The 21,393-nt window shown below is 42.3% G+C and overlaps 1 protein-coding gene across 1 annotated transcript; it reads right to left on the bottom strand.

The window, feature by feature from the left end:
• Positions 1-390: 390 nt before the first annotated feature.
• On the bottom strand, positions 391-17,901 carry LOC310867604 (transmembrane protein 163a-like; the record flags this gene model as incomplete). The annotated part of the gene is made up of 7 exons (XM_083777719.1): positions 391-451; positions 1,319-1,460; positions 2,110-2,221; positions 8,710-8,806; positions 12,590-12,681; positions 15,210-15,253; positions 17,877-17,901. 7 exons carry the CDS (start codon positions 17,899-17,901, stop codon positions 391-393), a joined length of 573 nt encoding a protein of 190 aa, XP_083633845.1.
• Between the last annotated feature and the right edge of the window lie 3,492 nt (positions 17,902-21,393).

The following is a 21,393-nucleotide window of genomic DNA, read 5'->3' as shown; positions in this document are numbered from 1 at the left end:
CCGTCAATAAGCTTGACTGTGATGTTTTGTGGCTTTTGAAGTACGTACAAGACAACGAGATGCGGTCTTTCGTTTTGATATTTTCCGTCAAAGTCTCTCACGTGCTTGTGTGTGTGTGTGTATGTGTGTGTATGGATGTGCTTGTGAATTCATAATGCCTAGATGGATTTGAAATGTGTACATACTGTACAGTATGTAAGACAAGAACAGGTAGGGCAGGGTACAGGGGTGTGTGTGTGTGTGTGTGTGTGTGTGTGTGTGTGTGTGTGTGTGTGTGTGTGTGTGTGTGTGTGTGTGTGTGTGTGTGTGTGTGTGTGTGTGTGTGTGTGTGTGTGTGTGTGTGTGTGTGTGTGTGTGTGTGTGTGTGTGTGTGTCTTGTTCCAAGGTGTCTCACTCAAAGCGTTCGTAGTTCTGGGTTTGTCTCACACGGGGAACCATGTCCATCAGAAGTCTGGAGGGACAGAAACCAAAAGCTCAAGAAAAATAAATGGTGAGATAAACGAGGGGTGCAACAGTTAATTGAACTAATCAATTTAACCAATTATTAAAAATCTATAATCAATTTTCATTCAATAATAAATAGAAAAAACAATTTACCAGTATTTAAATTGGTTTTATTGTTAAAAAATGTTTAAAATAATAGCTAGTGGATAGTGCTTAAATGGTTAATCAGACTAATCAATTTAGTCAATTATTTAAAGAAATTACATTGCCCGACAGATTCTCCTCGCTAACCGAGACAAAATACACAGGCAAAGCTCAACGAGGTGGCACTTTGGTGCGACAGCGAGGGAGAGGAATCAATCTACAAACTTTTGTTTTCGTTTGTGTGTTACGTGCGACCAGGCAATGTTTGGCCATAGAGCAGGTACACCTGTACCTGATCTGGCTTATTGCTGAGACCATTCATATTTCTGGAAGATGCTTCTAAACTTGTATTATATTGCTAGTCAAATACTGTTTCATCTTAAAATAACTAATGACTGAAAATAGCCAATCTACAAGCTCACAACACTTGTTGTGAGCTTGTAGATCTGCTATTTTCGGTGCGCAGCATGCTTTCACAGAAGACTGTGCGCTGTGTCAAGATTTCAGCCTCCAGGAAGAAACTCTAAATACAAAGGGAAGACGTCATTGCACATAACAACCACCAGGGGTCTAATGAAGTACTGTCAGGCATAAACGCATCACGACACTCTTAAATGTTATATTATTAGTAAAATCTTACGTGTTTTGCCAATTATTTAGGGCCCCCTCAGCCTCACGACCCACCATGGGAATCACTGCCCTATACACTAGGTGTATGTGTATGTCTTACTTGATACCGTAGCCCAGGATGATGAGTCCAATGAGAACTCCGAAGGTTCCGTCCAGGTACCAGATATTTGGATGGTGCTTAAACACCTCAGCACTGATGAGGATGGAGAACCCCATAGTACCGCCAACCATGGAGTTAAACGCTACAACACAGCAAAATGTACACATTTAGTGTGTGTGTGTGTGTGTGTGTGTTTGTGTGTGTGTGTGTGTGTGTGTGTGTGTGTGTGTGTGAGAGAATGCGCATCAATGGGCCTGTGAATTGACACGTCTGTGCACAAGCGTGTGCATGAGTATCTGCATGCCTCTGTGTGTACACACACCTAAAGTCAAAGGGCTTTATTGGCATGAGAAAACGTGCCAATAGGCCTATGGTCACTTTATGTTTTATAAAGCTTTATTTTTTATCTCGTGTTATGAAAGCGCGCAATAAGAAGGTCTTTGCCTACAGTCAGTGAACAGTCCTGAGGGAAATCAATCCAACGAAGAAGAGCTAGCTCAACTTTATTGGATTGGGGTGTGTGTGTGCGTCTGTTCGTGCGTGCGTCTGTTCATCAATGCGTACATGTGTGCGTCTGTTCATCAATGCGTACATGTGTGCGTCTGTTCATCAATGCGTACATGTGTGCGTCTGTTCATCAATGCTTACATGTGTCTGTGATAAACAGTACAGTGTGTAAAGTGCATGTGCCTGTACCTATGCTGTGCGGATACAAGCGCACACACTGTGTCACACGTGCTTCAGACAATCATGTTGGGAACGGGAGGTGTGTGTGTGTGTGTGTGTCTTACCATCAGTAATGAGTGCCCGGCTGGTCAGCACTCTGCCCAGCATAAACTTTACAATGGCCAGCACAATACATATGACGCCACTCACTATGGACACACTGAAAAGAAAATCATCCTAGAGAGAGACAGACAGACAGCAACAGAGTCAGAGATAGAGGAGAGGAAAAAGTGAAGTTATGCAGTGGGTTAGCCTCTGCACGTAGGCTTTTATTTTCATTTGCATTTGGCTCAAAAAGAAAAGCGTGGGGAAACCCATTGGGAAATGTTGCATAGGAAGCCCACTTCCTTGTATTTCGCTATAGCCAATCACTCCAAATTTGGTGACGTTTTATACAGGGGAGGGTAGAACCAATTGGATCCACCGCCTGTTTTCGACCGGCACTCGCCCCTCTAGACCAGAAAACACCCCGGCTGGGCCAACACCAACACTGGGTAATAAGGCAATAGGCCACAAGAGGCTGTGGATTTTAGAATAGCAAAGATGGAAGTTACTGAACGGTACACACCACACATCTCAGAGGGAAATATTGTTATTTTTCCGTTTGCACGAAGAAATGCTAGACAATACACTGTACTGAAGAACGAAAGAAAGAAGGAAGGAAAGGGGAGGGAGGGGGAGAGAGAAAGAAAGAAAGGACATCCCAAGGTCAGATCGAGACCTATTAGTGATGGGAAGGTCATAGGTCACATACTGTACAGCAGAAAGCCCATCCATCCCCAGTCCACCTCACTATTGGTTTTAATTGGCCTGAGCCGAGACAGGGCAGAGGTAGTAGCATAGAAAGGAGTGGTGGGGAAAGAGCATTCTGTACCTTCCAGACAAAGGCACAATATAAAGCTTGAAATGTCCCTAAAGAATCATGGACACATCCGTGGACAGGGTGACAGGGTCACAGTCATCTCTGTGAACATTATTGTTATCATCCTCATTGGATGTATACAGATACACATCCGGCGGCATATCTGTACATCTTAGATTCAGGAACCGTATCAAGGCTATTATCGGTATTGAAAATTATTGAGTGGTGCAACCACTCCTACATCCAGCAATGTCCACACATGTACCTGTGTGTGTACCTGTATGTATGTATGTATCCCTGAGCACGAGTGGTGTGCGCATGCGTGAAACCAACAATGGCCAGCAATGTCCGCGCGTGTGTGTACAATGTGCATGCGGTATTGCACGTGTGTGTGTGTAGTCGCACGTGTGTGTGTGTAGTGTTTTATTAACGGTTCCCCAAACGGTTCTCATCAGTCGTCATTTAGCTCCGCTGTGTCTGTGCAATGTGCATGCATGCAAGCAGAGCCTGAGGTGACGTCACCCCACCTAAAGGAGTGTGTGGTGTCGGGGAGGATACGCCCACTGTTCTGTGCATTCAGCGAACCGGAACCGTTAAGAGGGATCCGGGAAGGATCCGGAACCGTTAAAATCCTAACGAATCCCAACCCTAGGCAGGCATGGTGTGTGGGTACTGGAGCTCCATTGGCAGACCACTTCTGTCTTGGTGGTGTTGACAGACAGCCCCATCCTGCTGTAGGCCTTGACAACCACAGCAAGGATGGACTGGAGGTCCTGTGGGGAGTGTGCCACAAGAGCACAGTCATCTGCATACTGCAACTCAATGACCTGCTCTGTGGACAGTTTAGTCTTTGCCTGTAGCCTCCTGATATTAAAAAGGTTTCCATCCAGTCTGAAATCCACTAAAACACCACTGCTGGACTCAAGCTCCTTATGGAGAAGATGGTCCTCGGGTGGGACAGTACAGTACAGTACAGTACAGTACAGTACAGTACAGTACAGTACAGTACAGTACAGTACAGTACAGTACAGTACAGTACAGTACAGTACAGTACAGTACAGTGAACCCCTGGGGACCCCCACACGGTAACTCTGTTTCTCAACTGTTTCGGACGCGGGCGGCCCGCCGGAACCGGGCCAGCGCCCTGGGCTCGTTCCTGTGGGTCTGGAAGTTCCAAGGACCCCCTGGGGACCCACACACGGAGTTGCACCACTCACTTCACACGGGTGTGATTTTTGAATAATACCCAGCCTACCCTCCCTGACCTGAGACAGAGTGACAGAAAGAGAGAGAGAACATGCAGTGTCACTGCATGTTCTCTCGCACGTGCGTGCGTGCGTCCGTCTCTTTGAGTGCTTCCATGCGATTGGTTTTGTTGCTTTTGTGATGCGCTTGTGTGTGTCTGTGCGTAGATGCGCATCAATGGGCCTGTGAATTGACACGTCTGTGCCTGTGCACAAGTGTCTGCATGCCTGTGTGTGTGTGTGTGTGTGTGTGTGTGTGTGTGTGTGTGTGTGTGTGTGTGTGTGTGTGTGTGTGTGTGTGTGTGTGTGTGTGTGTGTGTGTGTGTGTGTGTGTGTGTGAGTGTTCATGCATAATGCCTGGTCCCCCACCCATGCAGCGGCTGGGTAAGCCAATCTCAACCGGCTTTTTAATCAGGCACTAGGCACAGACAGCTTGCCATGAGAGAGCAGCAGTGCTCCCAGGGACGTGACGCCAATCAGAATCCAACATCGTTCTTCCCCCTGCTTTTACTCTGCGCCTGTCTGTCTGTCTCACTTCTTACAGGAGACAAGACAGGTTAGCAGTGGTGGAAAAAGTACTGCTTTTCTTTTTTTACTTAGGTAAAAGTATCAATACTGCAATATTGAAATACTAATAAAAGTCCAGAATGCTGAATGTACTCCAGCGAAAGTACAAAAGTATTGGCATCAAAAAGTACTCATTATGCAAAATGTTTTCAAATGCTTGTAGAGCTTTTAGTGCTAAGTATATATAGGGTTGAAGTGGTTAATATATATTGTTATATATTTTGTAATAATAATCAAAATCTACAAAGTAGTTATTAACTAAGTTTTCAAATACGTAGTGGAGTAGAAGTAGGCCTACGCTAAAAGTATTGGAAATTGGAAATACTCAATTAAAGTACAAATAGCTCAAAATTGTACTTAAGTACAGTACTGTAGGTTACTTAGTTAGTGTGTTACCCATTTATCACAATCAATCAATGAATTAGAGAAACTCAAGACAATTGGGGATAATCATGTTATTCACCACACAGTGACATATTTGATAATTTAACTAGAAATAACTGTGTGCTGTGCACTACTGCTGGTACTGTACTTAGTCTGTGTTTTGTAAACCAGTTAATTCGAAAGGCAAATCTCCTCAAAAACAAAGGTCTCAACATATATGAATATGAAAAGCTAGGTAGAAACCAGAGATTTGACTGATAGTTGGGTAATGAAATGAGCTTTACATTCAACCCTGCTCCAACTTTTTTTCCCTCTATCTAGGGGAACGCACGCACGCACGCTCGCGCACACACACACACACACACACACACACACACACACACACACACACACACACACACACACACACACACACACACACACACACACACACACACACACACACACAGGTCACTTGACACGTACTGTATAATATACAGTACGTGTCAAGTGTCAAGTGATTCATCATATTATGATGAATCACCTGTGACTGCTGTTTGATGAAGACCTCGGTGAACTATTATTCTGTCTCTGGAGACAAGCCCAGAACGCAAAATGGGGGGAGTGAGAGGGGGGAGGGGGGGGATGGGTGGTGTGTGAAGTGTACAATTCATGATAGAGAGACAGAAAAGGCATTAGGGGGGATGGGAACAGCAAAATGATAGAATGAAATGAAGACAAAGAGTGTGTCCGACATAGCAGACAAGCAGGTGAGTGAGTTAACGAGAGAACAGACAGGTGTGTGTGTGTGTGTGTGTGTGTGTGTGTGTGTGTGTGTGTGTGTGTGTGTGTGTGTGTGTGTGTGTGTGTGTGTGTGTGTGTGTGCGTGCGCGCGCGCGCGCGCGCGCGCGCGCGTGCGTGCGTGCGTGCGTGCGTGCGTGCGTGCGTGCGTGCGTGCGTGCGTGCGTGCGTGCGTGCGTGCGCGCGCGCGCGCGCGCGTGCGTGCGTGCGCGCGCGTAAACCGAGCTTAAGTGGAATACTGGAGAAGCTGAATGATGCAAATCCAGAATTATATTTGGGAAAAGAAAGAATAGTAGAGCAATTGAGAGTCAAAACGGTATTTGAGTACAGACGCATACAGTACTGTAGTGTAGAAGCCGATGTAAAAAAAAATGATGTACGTAGTGCTATCTTACGGACAGACATAAACCATGGAAGAATATGGACACTTAAATTTAAAGAAGCAAGAGGAAAGAACAGGAGATGGAAGACAGGAGGAAGCAGAGTTTGTGACGGCTGGAGAGTTGTCCCGTTATGTTAATCACAACTGGCAGGGTTGGGCTCAGGGGAGTTCCATGGCACCAGAGAGGACCTATTATGTCTCTCCCTCTGACTAGCGATCTGATTCTCTGCATTCCTATATTCTCTCTCTGTCTCTCTTTCTCTGGTGGTGGTGCATGTGTGCAGTATTTTGTTGGTTGCATGCACCTGCTTCGAAATTTTGAATGTTATCAGCCTATAATCAAGAATATGTCTGTGATCAGGACCTTGGAATAGAGCCAATAGTGATAATCACACATACTGGGAAACACGGAAGTGAAACTATTGACACGTTAGGGAGCGCTTGCTTTTTGTGACCATGACCATGACAGATGCACGGGGTCTCTGGTGACCTTGAGCGACGTGAGGCACCACCGAGCGAGTCGCATTGCCGACTCCAGAGCGTTGCGACGGCCACCAGAGACGACTCAGCGCCGTTCGAGTTGTGTACCGATAGGCACAGAATAGTATATTAGAAATATTATTCCCCCTTTCCATGCCCCCAACATGTCAGCATTAACCTGACTCCGCCAGATGGTGGCAGGCGGAGTCAGGTTATGTCTGCACCGCACTGCCATGCGGGCAGTCCAAGTGAACACAGCCGAGCGCCATTTCTGAAAACAACGTTGGTTTGATTGATTTTTTTTTTTTTTTTAAGATATTTTTTTGCGGCTTACGCCTTTTATTGTTTTTTTTGAAGGGACAGACAGTAGGCTGACAGGAAACGGGAGAGAGATGGGGGAAGACATGCAGTAAAGGCCGTGTCGGGTCCGGGAGTCGAACCCGCGGCACACTGCGACTGGATTACCAGTCCGGTGCCCAGACCGTTACGCTACGGCCTGGGCCGGTTTGATTGATTGATTGAAATATTTATTAACAGTTTGTAGAATTTACAGTACATTTTAAGCACAAACTCAATACAAAGACTGTCAACTGTGAGTGGACGACCCAATTAAGCATTACACTTGTTTACAACAGGGTCCACATTGTTCAATTCATCAAAACATTTAGAGACATACAAATAGACATGGTATGGACAATATGGCCATATTGGCCATATTCCAACGTCCTGATAACTGTTGATAACGTGTATGTAATGTAAGGGATAATGTATGGCAGGGTGATTAAGCACCGACGTCAAGCAGAGGTGCTTAATTACCCTGAAGCTGATTTATATATCAACAATGACCACTCAGCCATACATTATCCCACTTATTTAGCTACTTAATACATTGACCCAAAACACACCAAACGAGGTATTTCCTTGCTTACAGTAATACAAGTATTCCATAAGTGTCACGCTGGCCGGCGTCTGCCCAGTTGATCAAATATAATCCATTTTTGTGTACTGTATCGTATTATGTAGTCTCGCTCAAATGTTTTCAAAAACATTTTTCAGAGCAATGTTTAGCTGTAAATGACATTGTGTGTGTGTTTACATGGCTGTCATGTTGGAAACAGCAGTAAAGAAGCAGGGCAAAGCAGGTGCTCTGAGGGTTTGATTAGGCATCGGTCTGTTATAGAGTGGAGCGGTCATTATCCACAAATAACACACCACTGAATTCAGCGTTTGACCAATCAGAATCAAGCATTCAACCAAGCCGTGTAATAAGCAGTGATAACATATGGAATGTCTGCTTCTTTGCCTAAACAATAATACAGAACTGATAAGAACCACAGCAAACCGGGGCAACTGCACCTTCCTAAAGTACAACCCTGAACGTTGAACTGTGAACGGATGCCGCCCCCACATGCACACACAGCTTGAGATGACAGTTGTAGATTAGCCTTCAAGTTAACCATTTACTACTTGTTTATTTCACACATTAGGCCTACAGACTCTAAAGATGTACTCTTTATTTAGACATCGCCCTATTCATTTGAGTGTATACTTTATGTATCTGTTGTGGTTGCTACCATACGTATTCTGTGTCCATACCTTCTGTGTCTGTAGATTTATACAGAACAGTGAGGTGGAATGATGTGGAAACATTTCTGCCTTGAACAGTCTATGTAAAAGGTACTGTCTAATAAGACCACCAGAGAGGCGCGCGTGTTGTGAAAGCTCTTGACGTTTCTGTAAGTAGAGCAGAAAGCTATAAAAGGTATGTACCTAACAAACCATGAACAGAATGTCTTCTCAAACATTGTTTTTGTGTGTGTGTGTGTGTGTGTGTGTGTGTGTGTGTGTGTGTGTGTGTGTGTGTGTGTGTGTGTGTGTGTGTGTGTGTGTGTGTGTGTGTGTGTGTGTGTGTGTGTGTGTGTGTGTGTGTGTGTGTGTGTGTGTGTGTGTGTGTGTGCGTTCTTACCACTTCAGGTAGCAGCTTTATAGACAAGTCGTGGATGGCCTTTCCCAGGATGCACAAGGAGGAGAGCACAAAAATGATTCCAAGGACCACACAGGCTCTGTAGACGCACGTGCACACACACAGGTAACAGAACATTAGAAGGGCATCTCAGTGTAAAAGCCACAATTACAAAGCCGAAACACTGAGGCAGTTGCCAGTTGCACTCCAGAGTAGCGTTGTCCCTGATCGGAAATCGGCTCCGATCACTATGATTTTCAAAAGATCGGATTTTAAATTGTAATAAATATCAAAGAAAGATGTATAAGCAATGAGATTTTGTAAAAACTGTTGTGTTTATGCTAGTTGTTTTCCTTCTGGTCCCAGTCAGAGATCATCAAACAAAGACTAGTCACACTCAGAGGCGTGAAAGACACCTATGATGAAAACAAAGGAAATGCAACCCAACTATGTATGATGGCATAGGTGTCTGTAGTAGCGAGTTTTAACTTGACTTCAGTTCTATAAGCTGTAGAACTGTATTGACTCTAATTAACCAATCATTATTTTACTATGATTCCATAGAAAGAAAAAACCCCACAATGACAGTCATTCTAATAAAAGTATAGTCACATTTTGCCTTTCAATTATTGAAAGGCAACACAATACTACACTAGAGTGACATTCATTAGGATATTTTCTATTGTATAAAGATCGGATCGGGAATGATCGGTATCGGTACTTCTCAAAATCAAATGATCGGAATTGGATCGGGAGCAAAAAAACATGATCGGGACTACTCCAGAGCGTTTATTTATTGCCCCGACATCATATCTTCTCTGTACTGTACCTTCTCTACGGTACACCCAGTATCAGGACGGTTCATCACTTCATTCTGTACATTCTGTTCAGACCCAAACAAAGTAACCTAATATCACCAGCTTTTAACTGCAAGTCAGTCACGTTTGGCAATGTGAGCCACAAAAAAGACAGAATCCATGTTTTATGTTTTGAACTTGATGTTTAAGTTCTATGCATCAAAGTAGCAGCAGACCAACCATTGTTATCGTTGAACTGGTATAGGCAGTGTTCCATTTGTAAAGCACAAAAAAATTTACACTTTTTTTAAATGTGTTTAAAAAAAGGAATGAGGTTAACATACCGTAAATTGTGGAATTGTAATATTATCCAACATACAGTTGGATAATACATTTATACAACATAAAACATATCAGCCAGTCAATATTTCTGAAAAGGAAATAGCAGGCATTTAATTCAGTCTGACAGGGGTATTAACATTATCCCTACCAGCAATACAATTGCCCAGATGGGAAGGATATGACAAGCAGAGGCACCCCCCCCCTCACCACATAAAACCGAACACTGCTGGTATATGCTGGGTCTATGTTGTGGACTTAAAACAAACAGTTGAAACATCACACACGGAATGGTGTCAGCATGTCCTTGAGCTGCAGCACTCTACTGCAAGAGATGAAACACTCTGCTTTTTAACAGCCCACACTGACATGTGCTACGGAATATATCTGGTGGCTCTTGAGAGGATCAACTATGAAACCTAGAGCAACAGCAGGATAAATATTAAGTCGCAGTTAATTAAGTGTTAAGGAACGATGGTACTGTATGTGTTTTTATATCATTCATCTACGCAATGTGTGTGAAGCGTGCAGTAGCTTAAGTAGCCTACTACATGCAATGAGCACACATCGTCCACATGTGTATATAGTAGCCTATTGATTCTCAAAGCATGTAGTATGCTAGACACACATCGAATGTGTGCAAGAAGTACACGTGTATACTGTTTGTGAGATTTGTCTTTGCATCTGGACAGCAGTGAGAGAGCTGTCGCCAGGGAGGGTTACAGTAATTTATTTTATGACTTATAGTAGGACTCAACTTTACACTCTCCTGCGCTGAACAAGATGTGGCTATTTGCCGCAGCCCCATTGCCAGATCATTCATCTCCTACACTGACAGATTTTCAGTACAGAATGTAGATACAATGCCAGTGCCTCATATACTGTAGTGATTTAGCCGAGGTGGAACACTGCAGCCAGGGGACATTGAGCGTTTTGAGCTACAAAACATATTTTAGCGTGTTTGAATTCAGATTTTTTTGAGCAGTCAAGTTGTACCTCTGTCTCTTCACTGGTCAAAGGGACAAGGGGCAAAAAACGTCATCTATCAGTTCATTCAAACATCCTCCTCTTCGTAGTCATACATTTGTTGTATTGACCTCATGTCGAAGGCATGGCCTAGACCCCATGACCAGGGGTCCAACAAGCTTATTTTATACTATTCTGTGTCTGTCTGTCTGTGTGTCATTCTGTCTGTGGGCTAATCTCAGGGACCGTAGGGCCTATTGGCATGAAACTTTGCAAGCACATTCCCTGGCCAAGGAAGAATCCTTAATCCTGATTGGCTAACATTGTCCCATTTTGAACAAAATGCCTCAAATCATGATCGGATTTCCGTGAAACATTGAGGCCCACAATAAGCTACCTGCCCTGACGGAGACCTGTGCTCCGAGAAGCACGTTTTTCGAGTTCACCCAATATCAATCCGTTTATGTGCGGTGATTGACGAATGGCATTTTTATTGTGTGTGAGCTTTGAGCGGAGCAGAGCGACTGCTGTAAGACAACCTGACAGGTACCTGATGAACTGGCCGAGGTCTCGCTGATGGATTGAATGGGATTGACAAGATTGGACAGCGTGAACAGAGAGGTGTAACCTCGCCAACTGAGTTGTAAATGAGAAACGTGCCATTCCATTCACAGACAAAGAAATGTGTGAGCATTTGTAAAGAGGGTGCAGTTTGGCCAGGATGGCCGGTGTAGCGGCTGCATGTATAGTGCATGTGACGCTGATCAATTGACGGTCTACTTAAGCTCATCTGATTCATTGCACTTCCTCCTGTTGTATTGCCAGTGTTGCCATTATGTTGTATGCACTTTGTTTGCTCCCACCCCCACCCCAGCACCACCAGTATGCTTTCCCTAAGGATTCTGTCCCCTTGGGAGGTGGAGGGGAATGGGTTATAAATGTATTATCTCCCTGCTCTTAAATGGTTGTCTGCTAATGTGCTGAGCAGGGTTGTCTAAGCAGAGCTGGCCTGAATATGGCAAGATCAAAGATAATATTTACACTTCATACATTTTATAAATAAATAATGTTCTGCAAGATATTATTGGTCTTGATCTATTTGTGCGTTATATGACTGAATTGTATTTTTTGTCTGACTCTACAATTGGAAGGTACGAAGCAGTTGAATAGATTTACGGGAACAGTCAGATTAAGCAACTTCAATACATTATCTGTCAGGTTATTCTGTAAATATATCTATATATGTCCCAAGGCTGTAAATACGAGAAAAAGAAAAAAAAAGATTCCAGCAGTCAAACACTAATCTATTTGTGCATGGTATTCGTGTCATAACTATATGATCTAAAAACATTACAATAATTGTTTAGTTAACAACATGAAGATTATGCAACATAGGTTGCAATTGGTCACAGTAGTAAATGACAAATAAATAGATACAAATTAATAATAATAATGAAATAGCATGAAATATATATATATATTCAGTCAAAATGTGTGCTATGTTGCAAATGATCCGTCACTTTGCTATCAGTGGTGCAACGTTGGAGACTGCGGCAACAATCAGCACAGATTTGTTGTCGTTCAGTGGCGGTGGGAGTGATTCAGGGGAACACATCTGAATCCCATTGACCATATTCTTTCTCATTTGTTCACACTTTTCTTGTCCGGGCGATTGACAGCCACTGGGAGACATATGGATTTATCTTTCACCATCTGTGGCGTTCAATGATTCCCAAAGACATTTAACCAAACATGCCACCACCACCGCACTTGGTACTCACATGTACTCTCTGTGTGCAGAGTGCACAGCGGCCGCGTTGCTATAGCGCCACAGCACAATGATGGAAGACAGCACGTCCAGCGTGGCATCGAACTACAGCAAAGACGGGAACATAGGAACAAATGACAGAACATAACAGATCTTACAACAAATATATAATATACTGATAATGACGAAGGATACTGTGTTATTAACAGACATGTATAACTCCAACTATCTTGCAAAGTTGCAATTACATATTTTGGGGGTTCTTTTCCAATGATATGTGAGAACCGAATCACTGTTATTTTATTATATCTTGATGAGATGGTACTCTAGGATTATTACTTTTCATTGGTTAAATATTCATAAAAAGCCAGACAGATTTAACCACTTTCACTTTAAAAAAATCTTTGAACAACAAATTCGGGTCATTCGTTTATGAAAGGAAATTAAAAGATTAAATAGGTTTCTGCCCGACAATATGCATTTGGGTGTTACGTTAATTTGCATACAGTAATTTGACATTATTTCTAACTTAACAGGGACATCACTGACGAATTTGGTTGCCCTTCTCGCATAATTATTTGTGACGACAGCGACGACAGCGCTGCATTATCTCATGCAGATCGGCTACTTTCGCCTTTTGTGATGACGCACACCTGGGTGTGCGTTATTACGCCGCCGAGCCACGGAGAAAACTGTTATGATTGTCGGCTTGGCACTTTTCACTTTTTTTGCCCCCCTTGGCATGTTGCCCTACTCACAGTGCGTATTGCACGTATACCACGTAGTGACTGCTGTAACTTAATCAATCACTATATAATTTTTTGCAGTTTTGCTGTTCAAAGAGGGGGAAATGGGAAAGAAATAACACATTTGCCATCTTAATATTTTACTGGAACTTTGAATACTCTGATAGCTGACCCAGGAGTCTACACAGAAGTGCTGCCATATGGTCTTTGTTCATAAACATTCTAATTGGTCCTATTTAAGAATGAATCATCGTAATGTGGTGCCACAGTTAAAGAAGGGAGGTGGATATTGCTGGACTGTAGGTAATTACAGGCTATATGTGAAATTGTTGAAATGCTTTCTGTTTAACTCATTATTATTGTCAAAGATTGTCATATAAGTTGTCATATACAAAAAATGCCTAATAAAAACAGTATTAAAAAAAAAGAAATGCTTTCTGTTGTTTTGGGACCTTGATTAAGTCTATTTTTAAAGAAAACACACCTGCCTCATTGCAAATGAGAGTTTAGCTGTAAGATTTGTAAATGCATAACCATGAGATCCTGGTGTTATGATAATGAGAGCATCCAGCATGCAGTAAGAAATCATGAAACTGAAATTGTCTCTATTATGCAGGCATACACCATGATGTATAATGTTGCATCTCTTCTTTTTTAAATATATAATATAACCTATGGTATATTGCAGTTGTTAATTAAATCCATTCTTTAATAATGATGTGATCCAGAGCTAGCCAGGCCTGCAGATTACAGTATTCAACGTATCTTAATTACATTATGGTAATCACATTTATAATGGCCTATGGACATTATGTGAAGGTGTTTTCATTTCCATCCCACTGTGATTGCATCTGGAATGTCTGGGGGTCACGACTCATTTCCTCACATGACTCACTTCCTCTCCCTGCAGATCATTTTACCAAAATTCTGGAGCAATTCAAGGTGAACCTGAAATGTGCCTTTTTTGTTTGTTTGGAGTTCAAAACTTTGAATCCCTATCTGATCGGATCAGATTTTGAAATCCTATATTCAAATAAATTCAGGATAGGATCACCTTGATCCATATTCAGATTTTTCAAGATTAGAAGATCTTAATCAGTGATCTAATCCTACCTATTTTCACTTATTGGATATGATTAGCAAAATAAGGGAGCCAGGCAGTAAATTAGAGCCATTCAAGGATTTCTGTTTTGAATGATTTTGCTGATAATAATGTTATGATCACAAACTCTTGGTTGAATACGCTGTTTGAGCCCTCAGCATACAGAAAGTGATAAAAATGAATATGTTATCAACCATAAAAGTTGTACAAAATAATGATGTATTATTTCAATGTACAACCTTTACCATCTTATCTACAGTATACTGTAGAATCATATTTTTAAATTAATTGTAAAGTGTGTTTTGCTTTGGTAATCCACTGCAACAGTGTTCAGTTCGGGTTGGATTTCCTGAACTGATTGGATATCAGAGTGATCCCAATCCTGATTTTTGGATTCAAAGTTTTGAATTTGTGGCCCTAGGTGATGGACTACTATACAACTGGGTCTGACCAATTCGTAATGACAAAACTACAAAACTACAAAACTACATCAACCTGCAGTCTGGGTTACACTTAGTTGCCTGTGCACACACCGATGATAGCCGATCTACAAGCTCACGTGAGCGACACCGTCGTGCAACTAAGTATAAATAAATCTTGAGCCTGGCTCCAGGTCTTTAAGTGGTGCCTTGGGGAGATGCGATCTGAGCTCCCTGCTCCTGCCTTGTTACCAAGGAAACAAAGGCACCCATTGCACCCGGTTTGACGTTAATAAATCACAGAGACCAAACTTATGACTAATTGATCAGTGCAAATGGAGGGGGAAGTAGGTAGTTGGAACTCACGGCAAATCCAAAGGCTGAAGCGCTGTGTCTCATGAATGACACTGCTGTGAAGAGAGAAGACACAAACAGAGGGGGGGGTGGGGTGGGGGTGACAGGTTGGAGGGGAAGAGGGGGGGAGGGGTTAACATACCACCAATAGCTTGAAATAAAAAATAATAATTAAAGGACGACCCTATTAAGTCTTTCTGTGCCACGCTAGGTGGCAGCAGAGTGTAGGTAAACCATGCCAGGGGGATTCATCTATTTTTGCTTTTTCCTGTTTCCCAGCCTGGAGACCATCATTGCAACAATCGGCTATTATTAGCGTTAGTTCACGCTGTTTATCTTTCACCAGAAACGTTAACATGTCGGGAGCGATGCGGTACAAAAGCACAAATGACGGCCCAGGCCGTAGCGTAACGGTCTGGGCACCGGACTGGTAATCCAGTCGCAGTGTGCCGCGGGTTCGACTCCCGGACCCGACACGGCCTTTACTGCATGTCATCCCCCCATCTCTCTCCCGTTTCCTGTCAGCCTACTGTCTGTCCCTTCAAAAATCAATAAAAGGTGTAAGCCGCAAAAAAATATCTTAAAAAAAAAAAAAAAAAAAGCACAAATGACATCCGAACCTTGAATGGATGCCGATCACCAAGACAGGGCTCGTATTTTCAGACTTATAAGGCTTTGAAAATCCTACTTTGACTGGAGGTAAATGGGGGCTGTGTGCAAAGATCCTGGTGCTCCAATCCAAGCTAATAGAAACGGCAGGCTTTCTATTCCTGGAAAGTTAGCATGCTATATAATGGAAGCTATTGATCCTATTGAAAAAATAAATAACAATGAAAATCTTGTTTGAAAGAAAGAAATCTGTGTAGGAAATATTACATTGGCCATATTACTGTCACTGTGATACAAATGGTACTATTTCTAATTAATTAGCAGAGTGGCAGATAAAATAACACAATCCTTTCTAACATATCTTTTAATATAAATGAATAACGTTTCTGAATCAATAACAACCCAAAAATCATCACAATATACATTTTACGTCACTCAATTCTATTGACAGCACAGCTGATAAGCTGCAATTAAGGGAAGAATGTATTTTGATTCATCTTCTGTGCATGTGCTAATGTGCTATCATAGTACTAAAACTAGCATAAAGGAGGAATAAATTGAGCCTAAAAGTATTGTGGATGTAAATGTGCCTTGTTTTCACATAAAATACACTTTCAAATGTTTTTGAAGCTTGCTCGTAACATTGTTGGCTTAATACTTCTGGTGCCCTGTTGTTGTTCTGCTACAGTATATGCCTATCCGTTGGCCAGGTATTGTGACTTATCACCTTCAATGGCGCACCCCCCGCATACCAAAGATGTGAGGTTTGCCCAATTGTTCTATGAATACAAATTATGTGTTTGTTGTTAAACCACATGAACCCTAGCGTGCCGATCCTGGGCATGTAGACATGCACCACTCCTCTTCTTATTCACTTGTGATTTAAATACTTTTGTATAAAAAACAGTTCAACTTACGCCAAACTGTTTTTTATGGGTACCCGGTACCCATGCGTGTTAGTTCCGGTAGGTTCGGGACCCACCCCTAGGCGCAAGTACCTTCATCAGGTTATTATTATTGGTCTTTATCTCAGCAGGGTTGAAAATGGGATCGACATTCAAAATAGTAAATGAGGCTTTGCCTCAATGCCCTCAGTACCCGCATACCTGACTAATTACCTCAAAAAAGTAAGCGACACCCACAGCCGTCAAGAATACAGCCCAAATATGTAATCTCGTCTTTGCTAGAGATCTCTCTCTCTCTCTCTCTCTCTCTCTCTCTCTCTCTCTCTCTCTCCAATACCCTGTCCCCCTCTCTCTCTCTCTCTCTCTCCCTTGCTCTCCCTATGTGTTTGCAGGACAGACTCCCAACGGAGGCAGAATCGTCATTCGTCAGTGGAATCTCCATGGTAACAGGAGATTTGAGGGCAAGCCGAGAGTTTGTTTGTTTGTTTATTTGAACTCAACGGCGCTTTCAACTACCCTCTCTCATCCCCCCTATCCCTTTCTCTTTTCCCATTTCTCTTCTTCTCCCAGACTCTCTCCCTCTTTATTTTTTCTGACATTTGATCTGCATATAAGAAACTACTGTACTGTACTATGTTCCAATGAATTGAATGGAGCGTAGTGGTAGGCTACTTCAGGTAGTCACGGAACGGAAGGCATGCAGGAGGTGTAGACCAGTGGTTCCCAAAGTGGGGTCCAGGGACCCCCATGGGTCATTGACTTTTTTGATCATCTTTGTTGCCATGCTTTCACCTGACAGTTTGTCAAGAATACAGCGTAAACACAAACATTGAAGAAGTGAGGACGCAAATTGTGATTGGCCAGAATGAGATGATGTATGATGATAAGGAGAGGAGAGAGGTGAGGAGGAGAGGTGAGGTGAAGAGAGAAGAGAGGTGAGGAGGAGAGGAGAGAAGACAGAGAGGTGAATAGAGAAGAGGTGAGGAGGTCAAGGAAGGAAAGGTGTCAATATAGGAGTGGAGCAGAGAAGATGGTCCAGACAGTCCCCTGACAGACACCAGCTGCTACCTGTATTAGCTGCTTGGGTAACGTACATGCATGCACACCACATACATATACTGTACACACGCACGCATACACGCACATACTGTACACACACGCACACCCACACAGAAGTTCATGTGCTCCATGTTTCCAGCGTCCCATAGGCTGGCTGACTGGGTCTCCTGCCCATCTGGAGGATACAGATTCCAGGCCAAAGTGTGTGTATGTGTGTGTGTGTGTGTGTGTGAAAGAGAAAGAGGGAGCGAGTGAGTGTTTAAATGTGCATAATGTAAATGCATTTTGTGTGTGTCTAAATATGCATGCATGCGTGCGTGTCTGAGTGCATTCATGTGCATGTGTGAGAGTACTGGCATGCTTCTCGTTGTGTGTGTGTGTGTGTGTGTGTGTGTGTGTGTGTGTGTGTGTGTGTGTGTGTGTGTGTGTGTGTGTGTGTGTGTGTGTGTGTGTGTGTGTGTGTGTGTGTGTGTGTCCGCCTTCCTGCCAAGAAGTGTCTTCCTGAACCACCATCGCTAGTGGAGAGCTTCCTAAAACAAGCAGCAGTCGTTTAGTAACCAATCTGCCATTTGCTGTATCGCCGGGAAAGTCACTAGGCTCGTCTAGTCGCCTCATTACAGAAGAATAATGACTCGAGCAGCAGCCAAATTAAATCCTGAAAGTACATGCAGTAACTACATTTATTAATTTATTACATTATATACATTTATCAAATTAAATCCTGAAAGTACATGCAGTAACTACATTTTTCTGATCAAAGAGGGGACATCTTGGTCCACTGTAAAAACCCTTAACTCAGAGAGTGTACAATACGGAGCCATTCCACTTGTACACTCTCACACAAATGCAGCAGTGGAAGATGTACTAATTATTTTTACCTATTAGAAAATAGTAGAAAACGTAGAAAGTACTGCACAATGTACCATTTCATACACTGTGCAATTCACATTATGAAGCTCTCACATCTCCACTGCACTCAGAAAAGGTCAAGGTGCTAATAGATACGAAGACAAAAACATTTAGCTTGCTGTGGTACACGCATAGATGAAAATTCAATGACGTGACATTTGTAAAATCAACATCCTGAAAGCAACACTCCCCAGTCCTCACTCAACAAACTAACTATTAAGTTCTCACCATATTATAGCCTGCGAGGAGATTAGCTGTAGTTTTGCTGCCATTATTTGAGCTAATCTCACTGGTTGCCATGCCCGTAAAGACGTATTTAAAAAAATATATATAATAAAAAGGAGTTGGGCTAATCTGTTGACCCTTCTTTTTTAACAAAAGATAATCAAAATCCTTTATTTTCTTTTCTTTTTTCACTTTATAGTCTACTGTAGGTTATTGGTTTTCAGAGGTTGCCAGTTAACCTGGGTGTGTGCAGTTTATATGGAGTGGCTGGATGATTCAACAATTCAATTCATAGATGGATGTATTTATAGTTGTTAATTTAGCATTTGTCACATTCTTTAATCCATTGTGGAGGTCAAAGCTCAAAAACAATATCATCAGCGCAATCGCTAAGGAATAAAATATGCCAAACTTGTTAATACGGCATATACAATAGCCTACTATCCTTAGTGTTGATTTAGCTTTGTGTGTGTATACTGTAGATGGATACTTTTGGTATGCACTCGACCCATGTCCACTTACCCGTTCACATCACTTGTTTACATCCCTCTCTTGAGGGATGTGGGTCTTTGTGGAAAATAAGATCAGAGATCTAGACTAAGCCCCAACGTGTGGTCTCTGGAATGTCCTTATGAGGAGTGGGCTCAAGGTGGATCAGTGCATACCTATGGGTCGGAGTTTAGCTGTGGTTCCAAGCCTGTTTGATGCAATAGCTACCTTTAGGAGTCACATCATAAAGGTGGTCCAAGTCAGTGTGTTATCAAACGTTTTCATGTCAAGGACCCAGAAGTTAATATGTATTTGTCTGAGGACCCCCATCTAAAATGATGTTGTCCCAGCTAGGGATCCTCATGCAAGATTTGTATTCTTAAAATGTTTAAAAAATATCAACAGTTTTCACATTGATTTCAAGATTGATGACCAATCAAGACAGATTTTATTATATTGATTAGAGATGTTATAGATATATAGACCTATGCTAGCTGGTGGTTGGGTGACCACAATACGGAAAATAAGATTGTTGACATTTAGAAAGTGGTATTTGGTAGAGTATTAACTACAATATTTAAGACATTTGTGCACTTAAATACATGGTTACTGTATGTGCCATAGAACTGGCATAAACAAACAAGTTGAGTTTAAAGATAATTATATGTACATAGCTCAAGGTGCAGGAAAGACTACAAGTTGTAAATAAACAACTCATTTTGTGTTTTCTCTTTGGTGGTTCACAGGGGTCCATAACTACTTAAGACATTATCCATTTCACCGGGTTTCATCTGATGTATCAGCCGTGTGGTTGCTGCCTGCCAGAAAATCAATGCCTCAGGCTCTCCCTGACACTAAAAACTGTCCAACATCTGTTGGGTTTCTCGGTTAATCAGGGAGGCAAGCACGCGTGACTAGTACTGACAAGGTATGGAAAGATTGTGCCGTGTATTGGATCTCTGTAAATGTTTTGGTGGCAGGCCTGGCGACCTGGAAGTTGTCAGATTGGATGTGAATGCATTTATCTTGCCAGTCGTGAACTAAAACAGGATCTTTCTTGCTAAACGTAGCTCTGTCAGTGCAATGACCTGGACAGCTCAATTTACGGTTGTTTTCACAAATGTGTGAAAGTGAGTGTGAGTAAAGCTCTCGTTAAATAACCATATATAGTGTATATGGAGTCAAGGGGACCAATTCAACATTTTACAGGGAAAACAAATTGCAAAATAAATAAATTGAGCCTACCTGTTACATTGTGCAAAGACACTATGACCTATCTATATCTACCAGAACAATGTTTTTCCTCCAGAAAAGAAAAAAAAGAAAGGAAAAAGATTTGGACCCAGACCTAGGAGGAGAGGACAGGTTGGCAATTCTCCCAAGGGAGCTCATAATAGTTCTTGCCATTTTTCATGAAACTGTCTGCATGTAGACTAGCAGTAATGTGTGATTGATTCCCCCTCATTTGCCAAATGAAACCAGTTAAGTTACTGCAGTATTATTTTTTATTTATTTTTTTGTTCTGGTAAAAGTAGCAATTTCTATGAACACATGTACAGTATACAAAATTAATTAACCTCCCTCGTTTTTATATGTTGGTGATACTGTAGCTGCCTGTTTTATATATCGACCTCACATTGCCAATCACTGTCGCATGAAATGTGGCAAAGGTTTTGGACACCAGAACACCACAGTCTACAATGTCACATATCCACTCAGACACACGTCCTTGACCCTGTCACAAGATTATTGTACAGGATCTCCTCACTGGTCAGTAAGAATACAATGAGGACTCATCCTAATGTCACTTGGACATTATCACCACTATTGTCATAGCACCACAAAGCCCTTCAAAACAAGGCTTCAGACATCCCAAAATAAATGGGTTTGGCTGCTTGGCCCTACATCTACAACTCATTTACCCCCTGCTCATTTTGCTAGGGTGGGATGGCCCATCTGGACTGCTAATAAGTCAGACATCCCGTTAGCCAGACCTGCGT

This window comes from Protomyctophum parallelum (assembly GCF_964188405.1).
Source record: "Protomyctophum parallelum genome assembly, chromosome: 12".
In the NCBI taxonomy this organism is placed as follows: Eukaryota; Metazoa; Chordata; class Actinopteri; order Myctophiformes; family Myctophidae; genus Protomyctophum; species Protomyctophum parallelum.
Note: the sequence above shows the minus strand (reverse complement) of the source record. Positions and strands in the feature narration are given on the sequence as shown.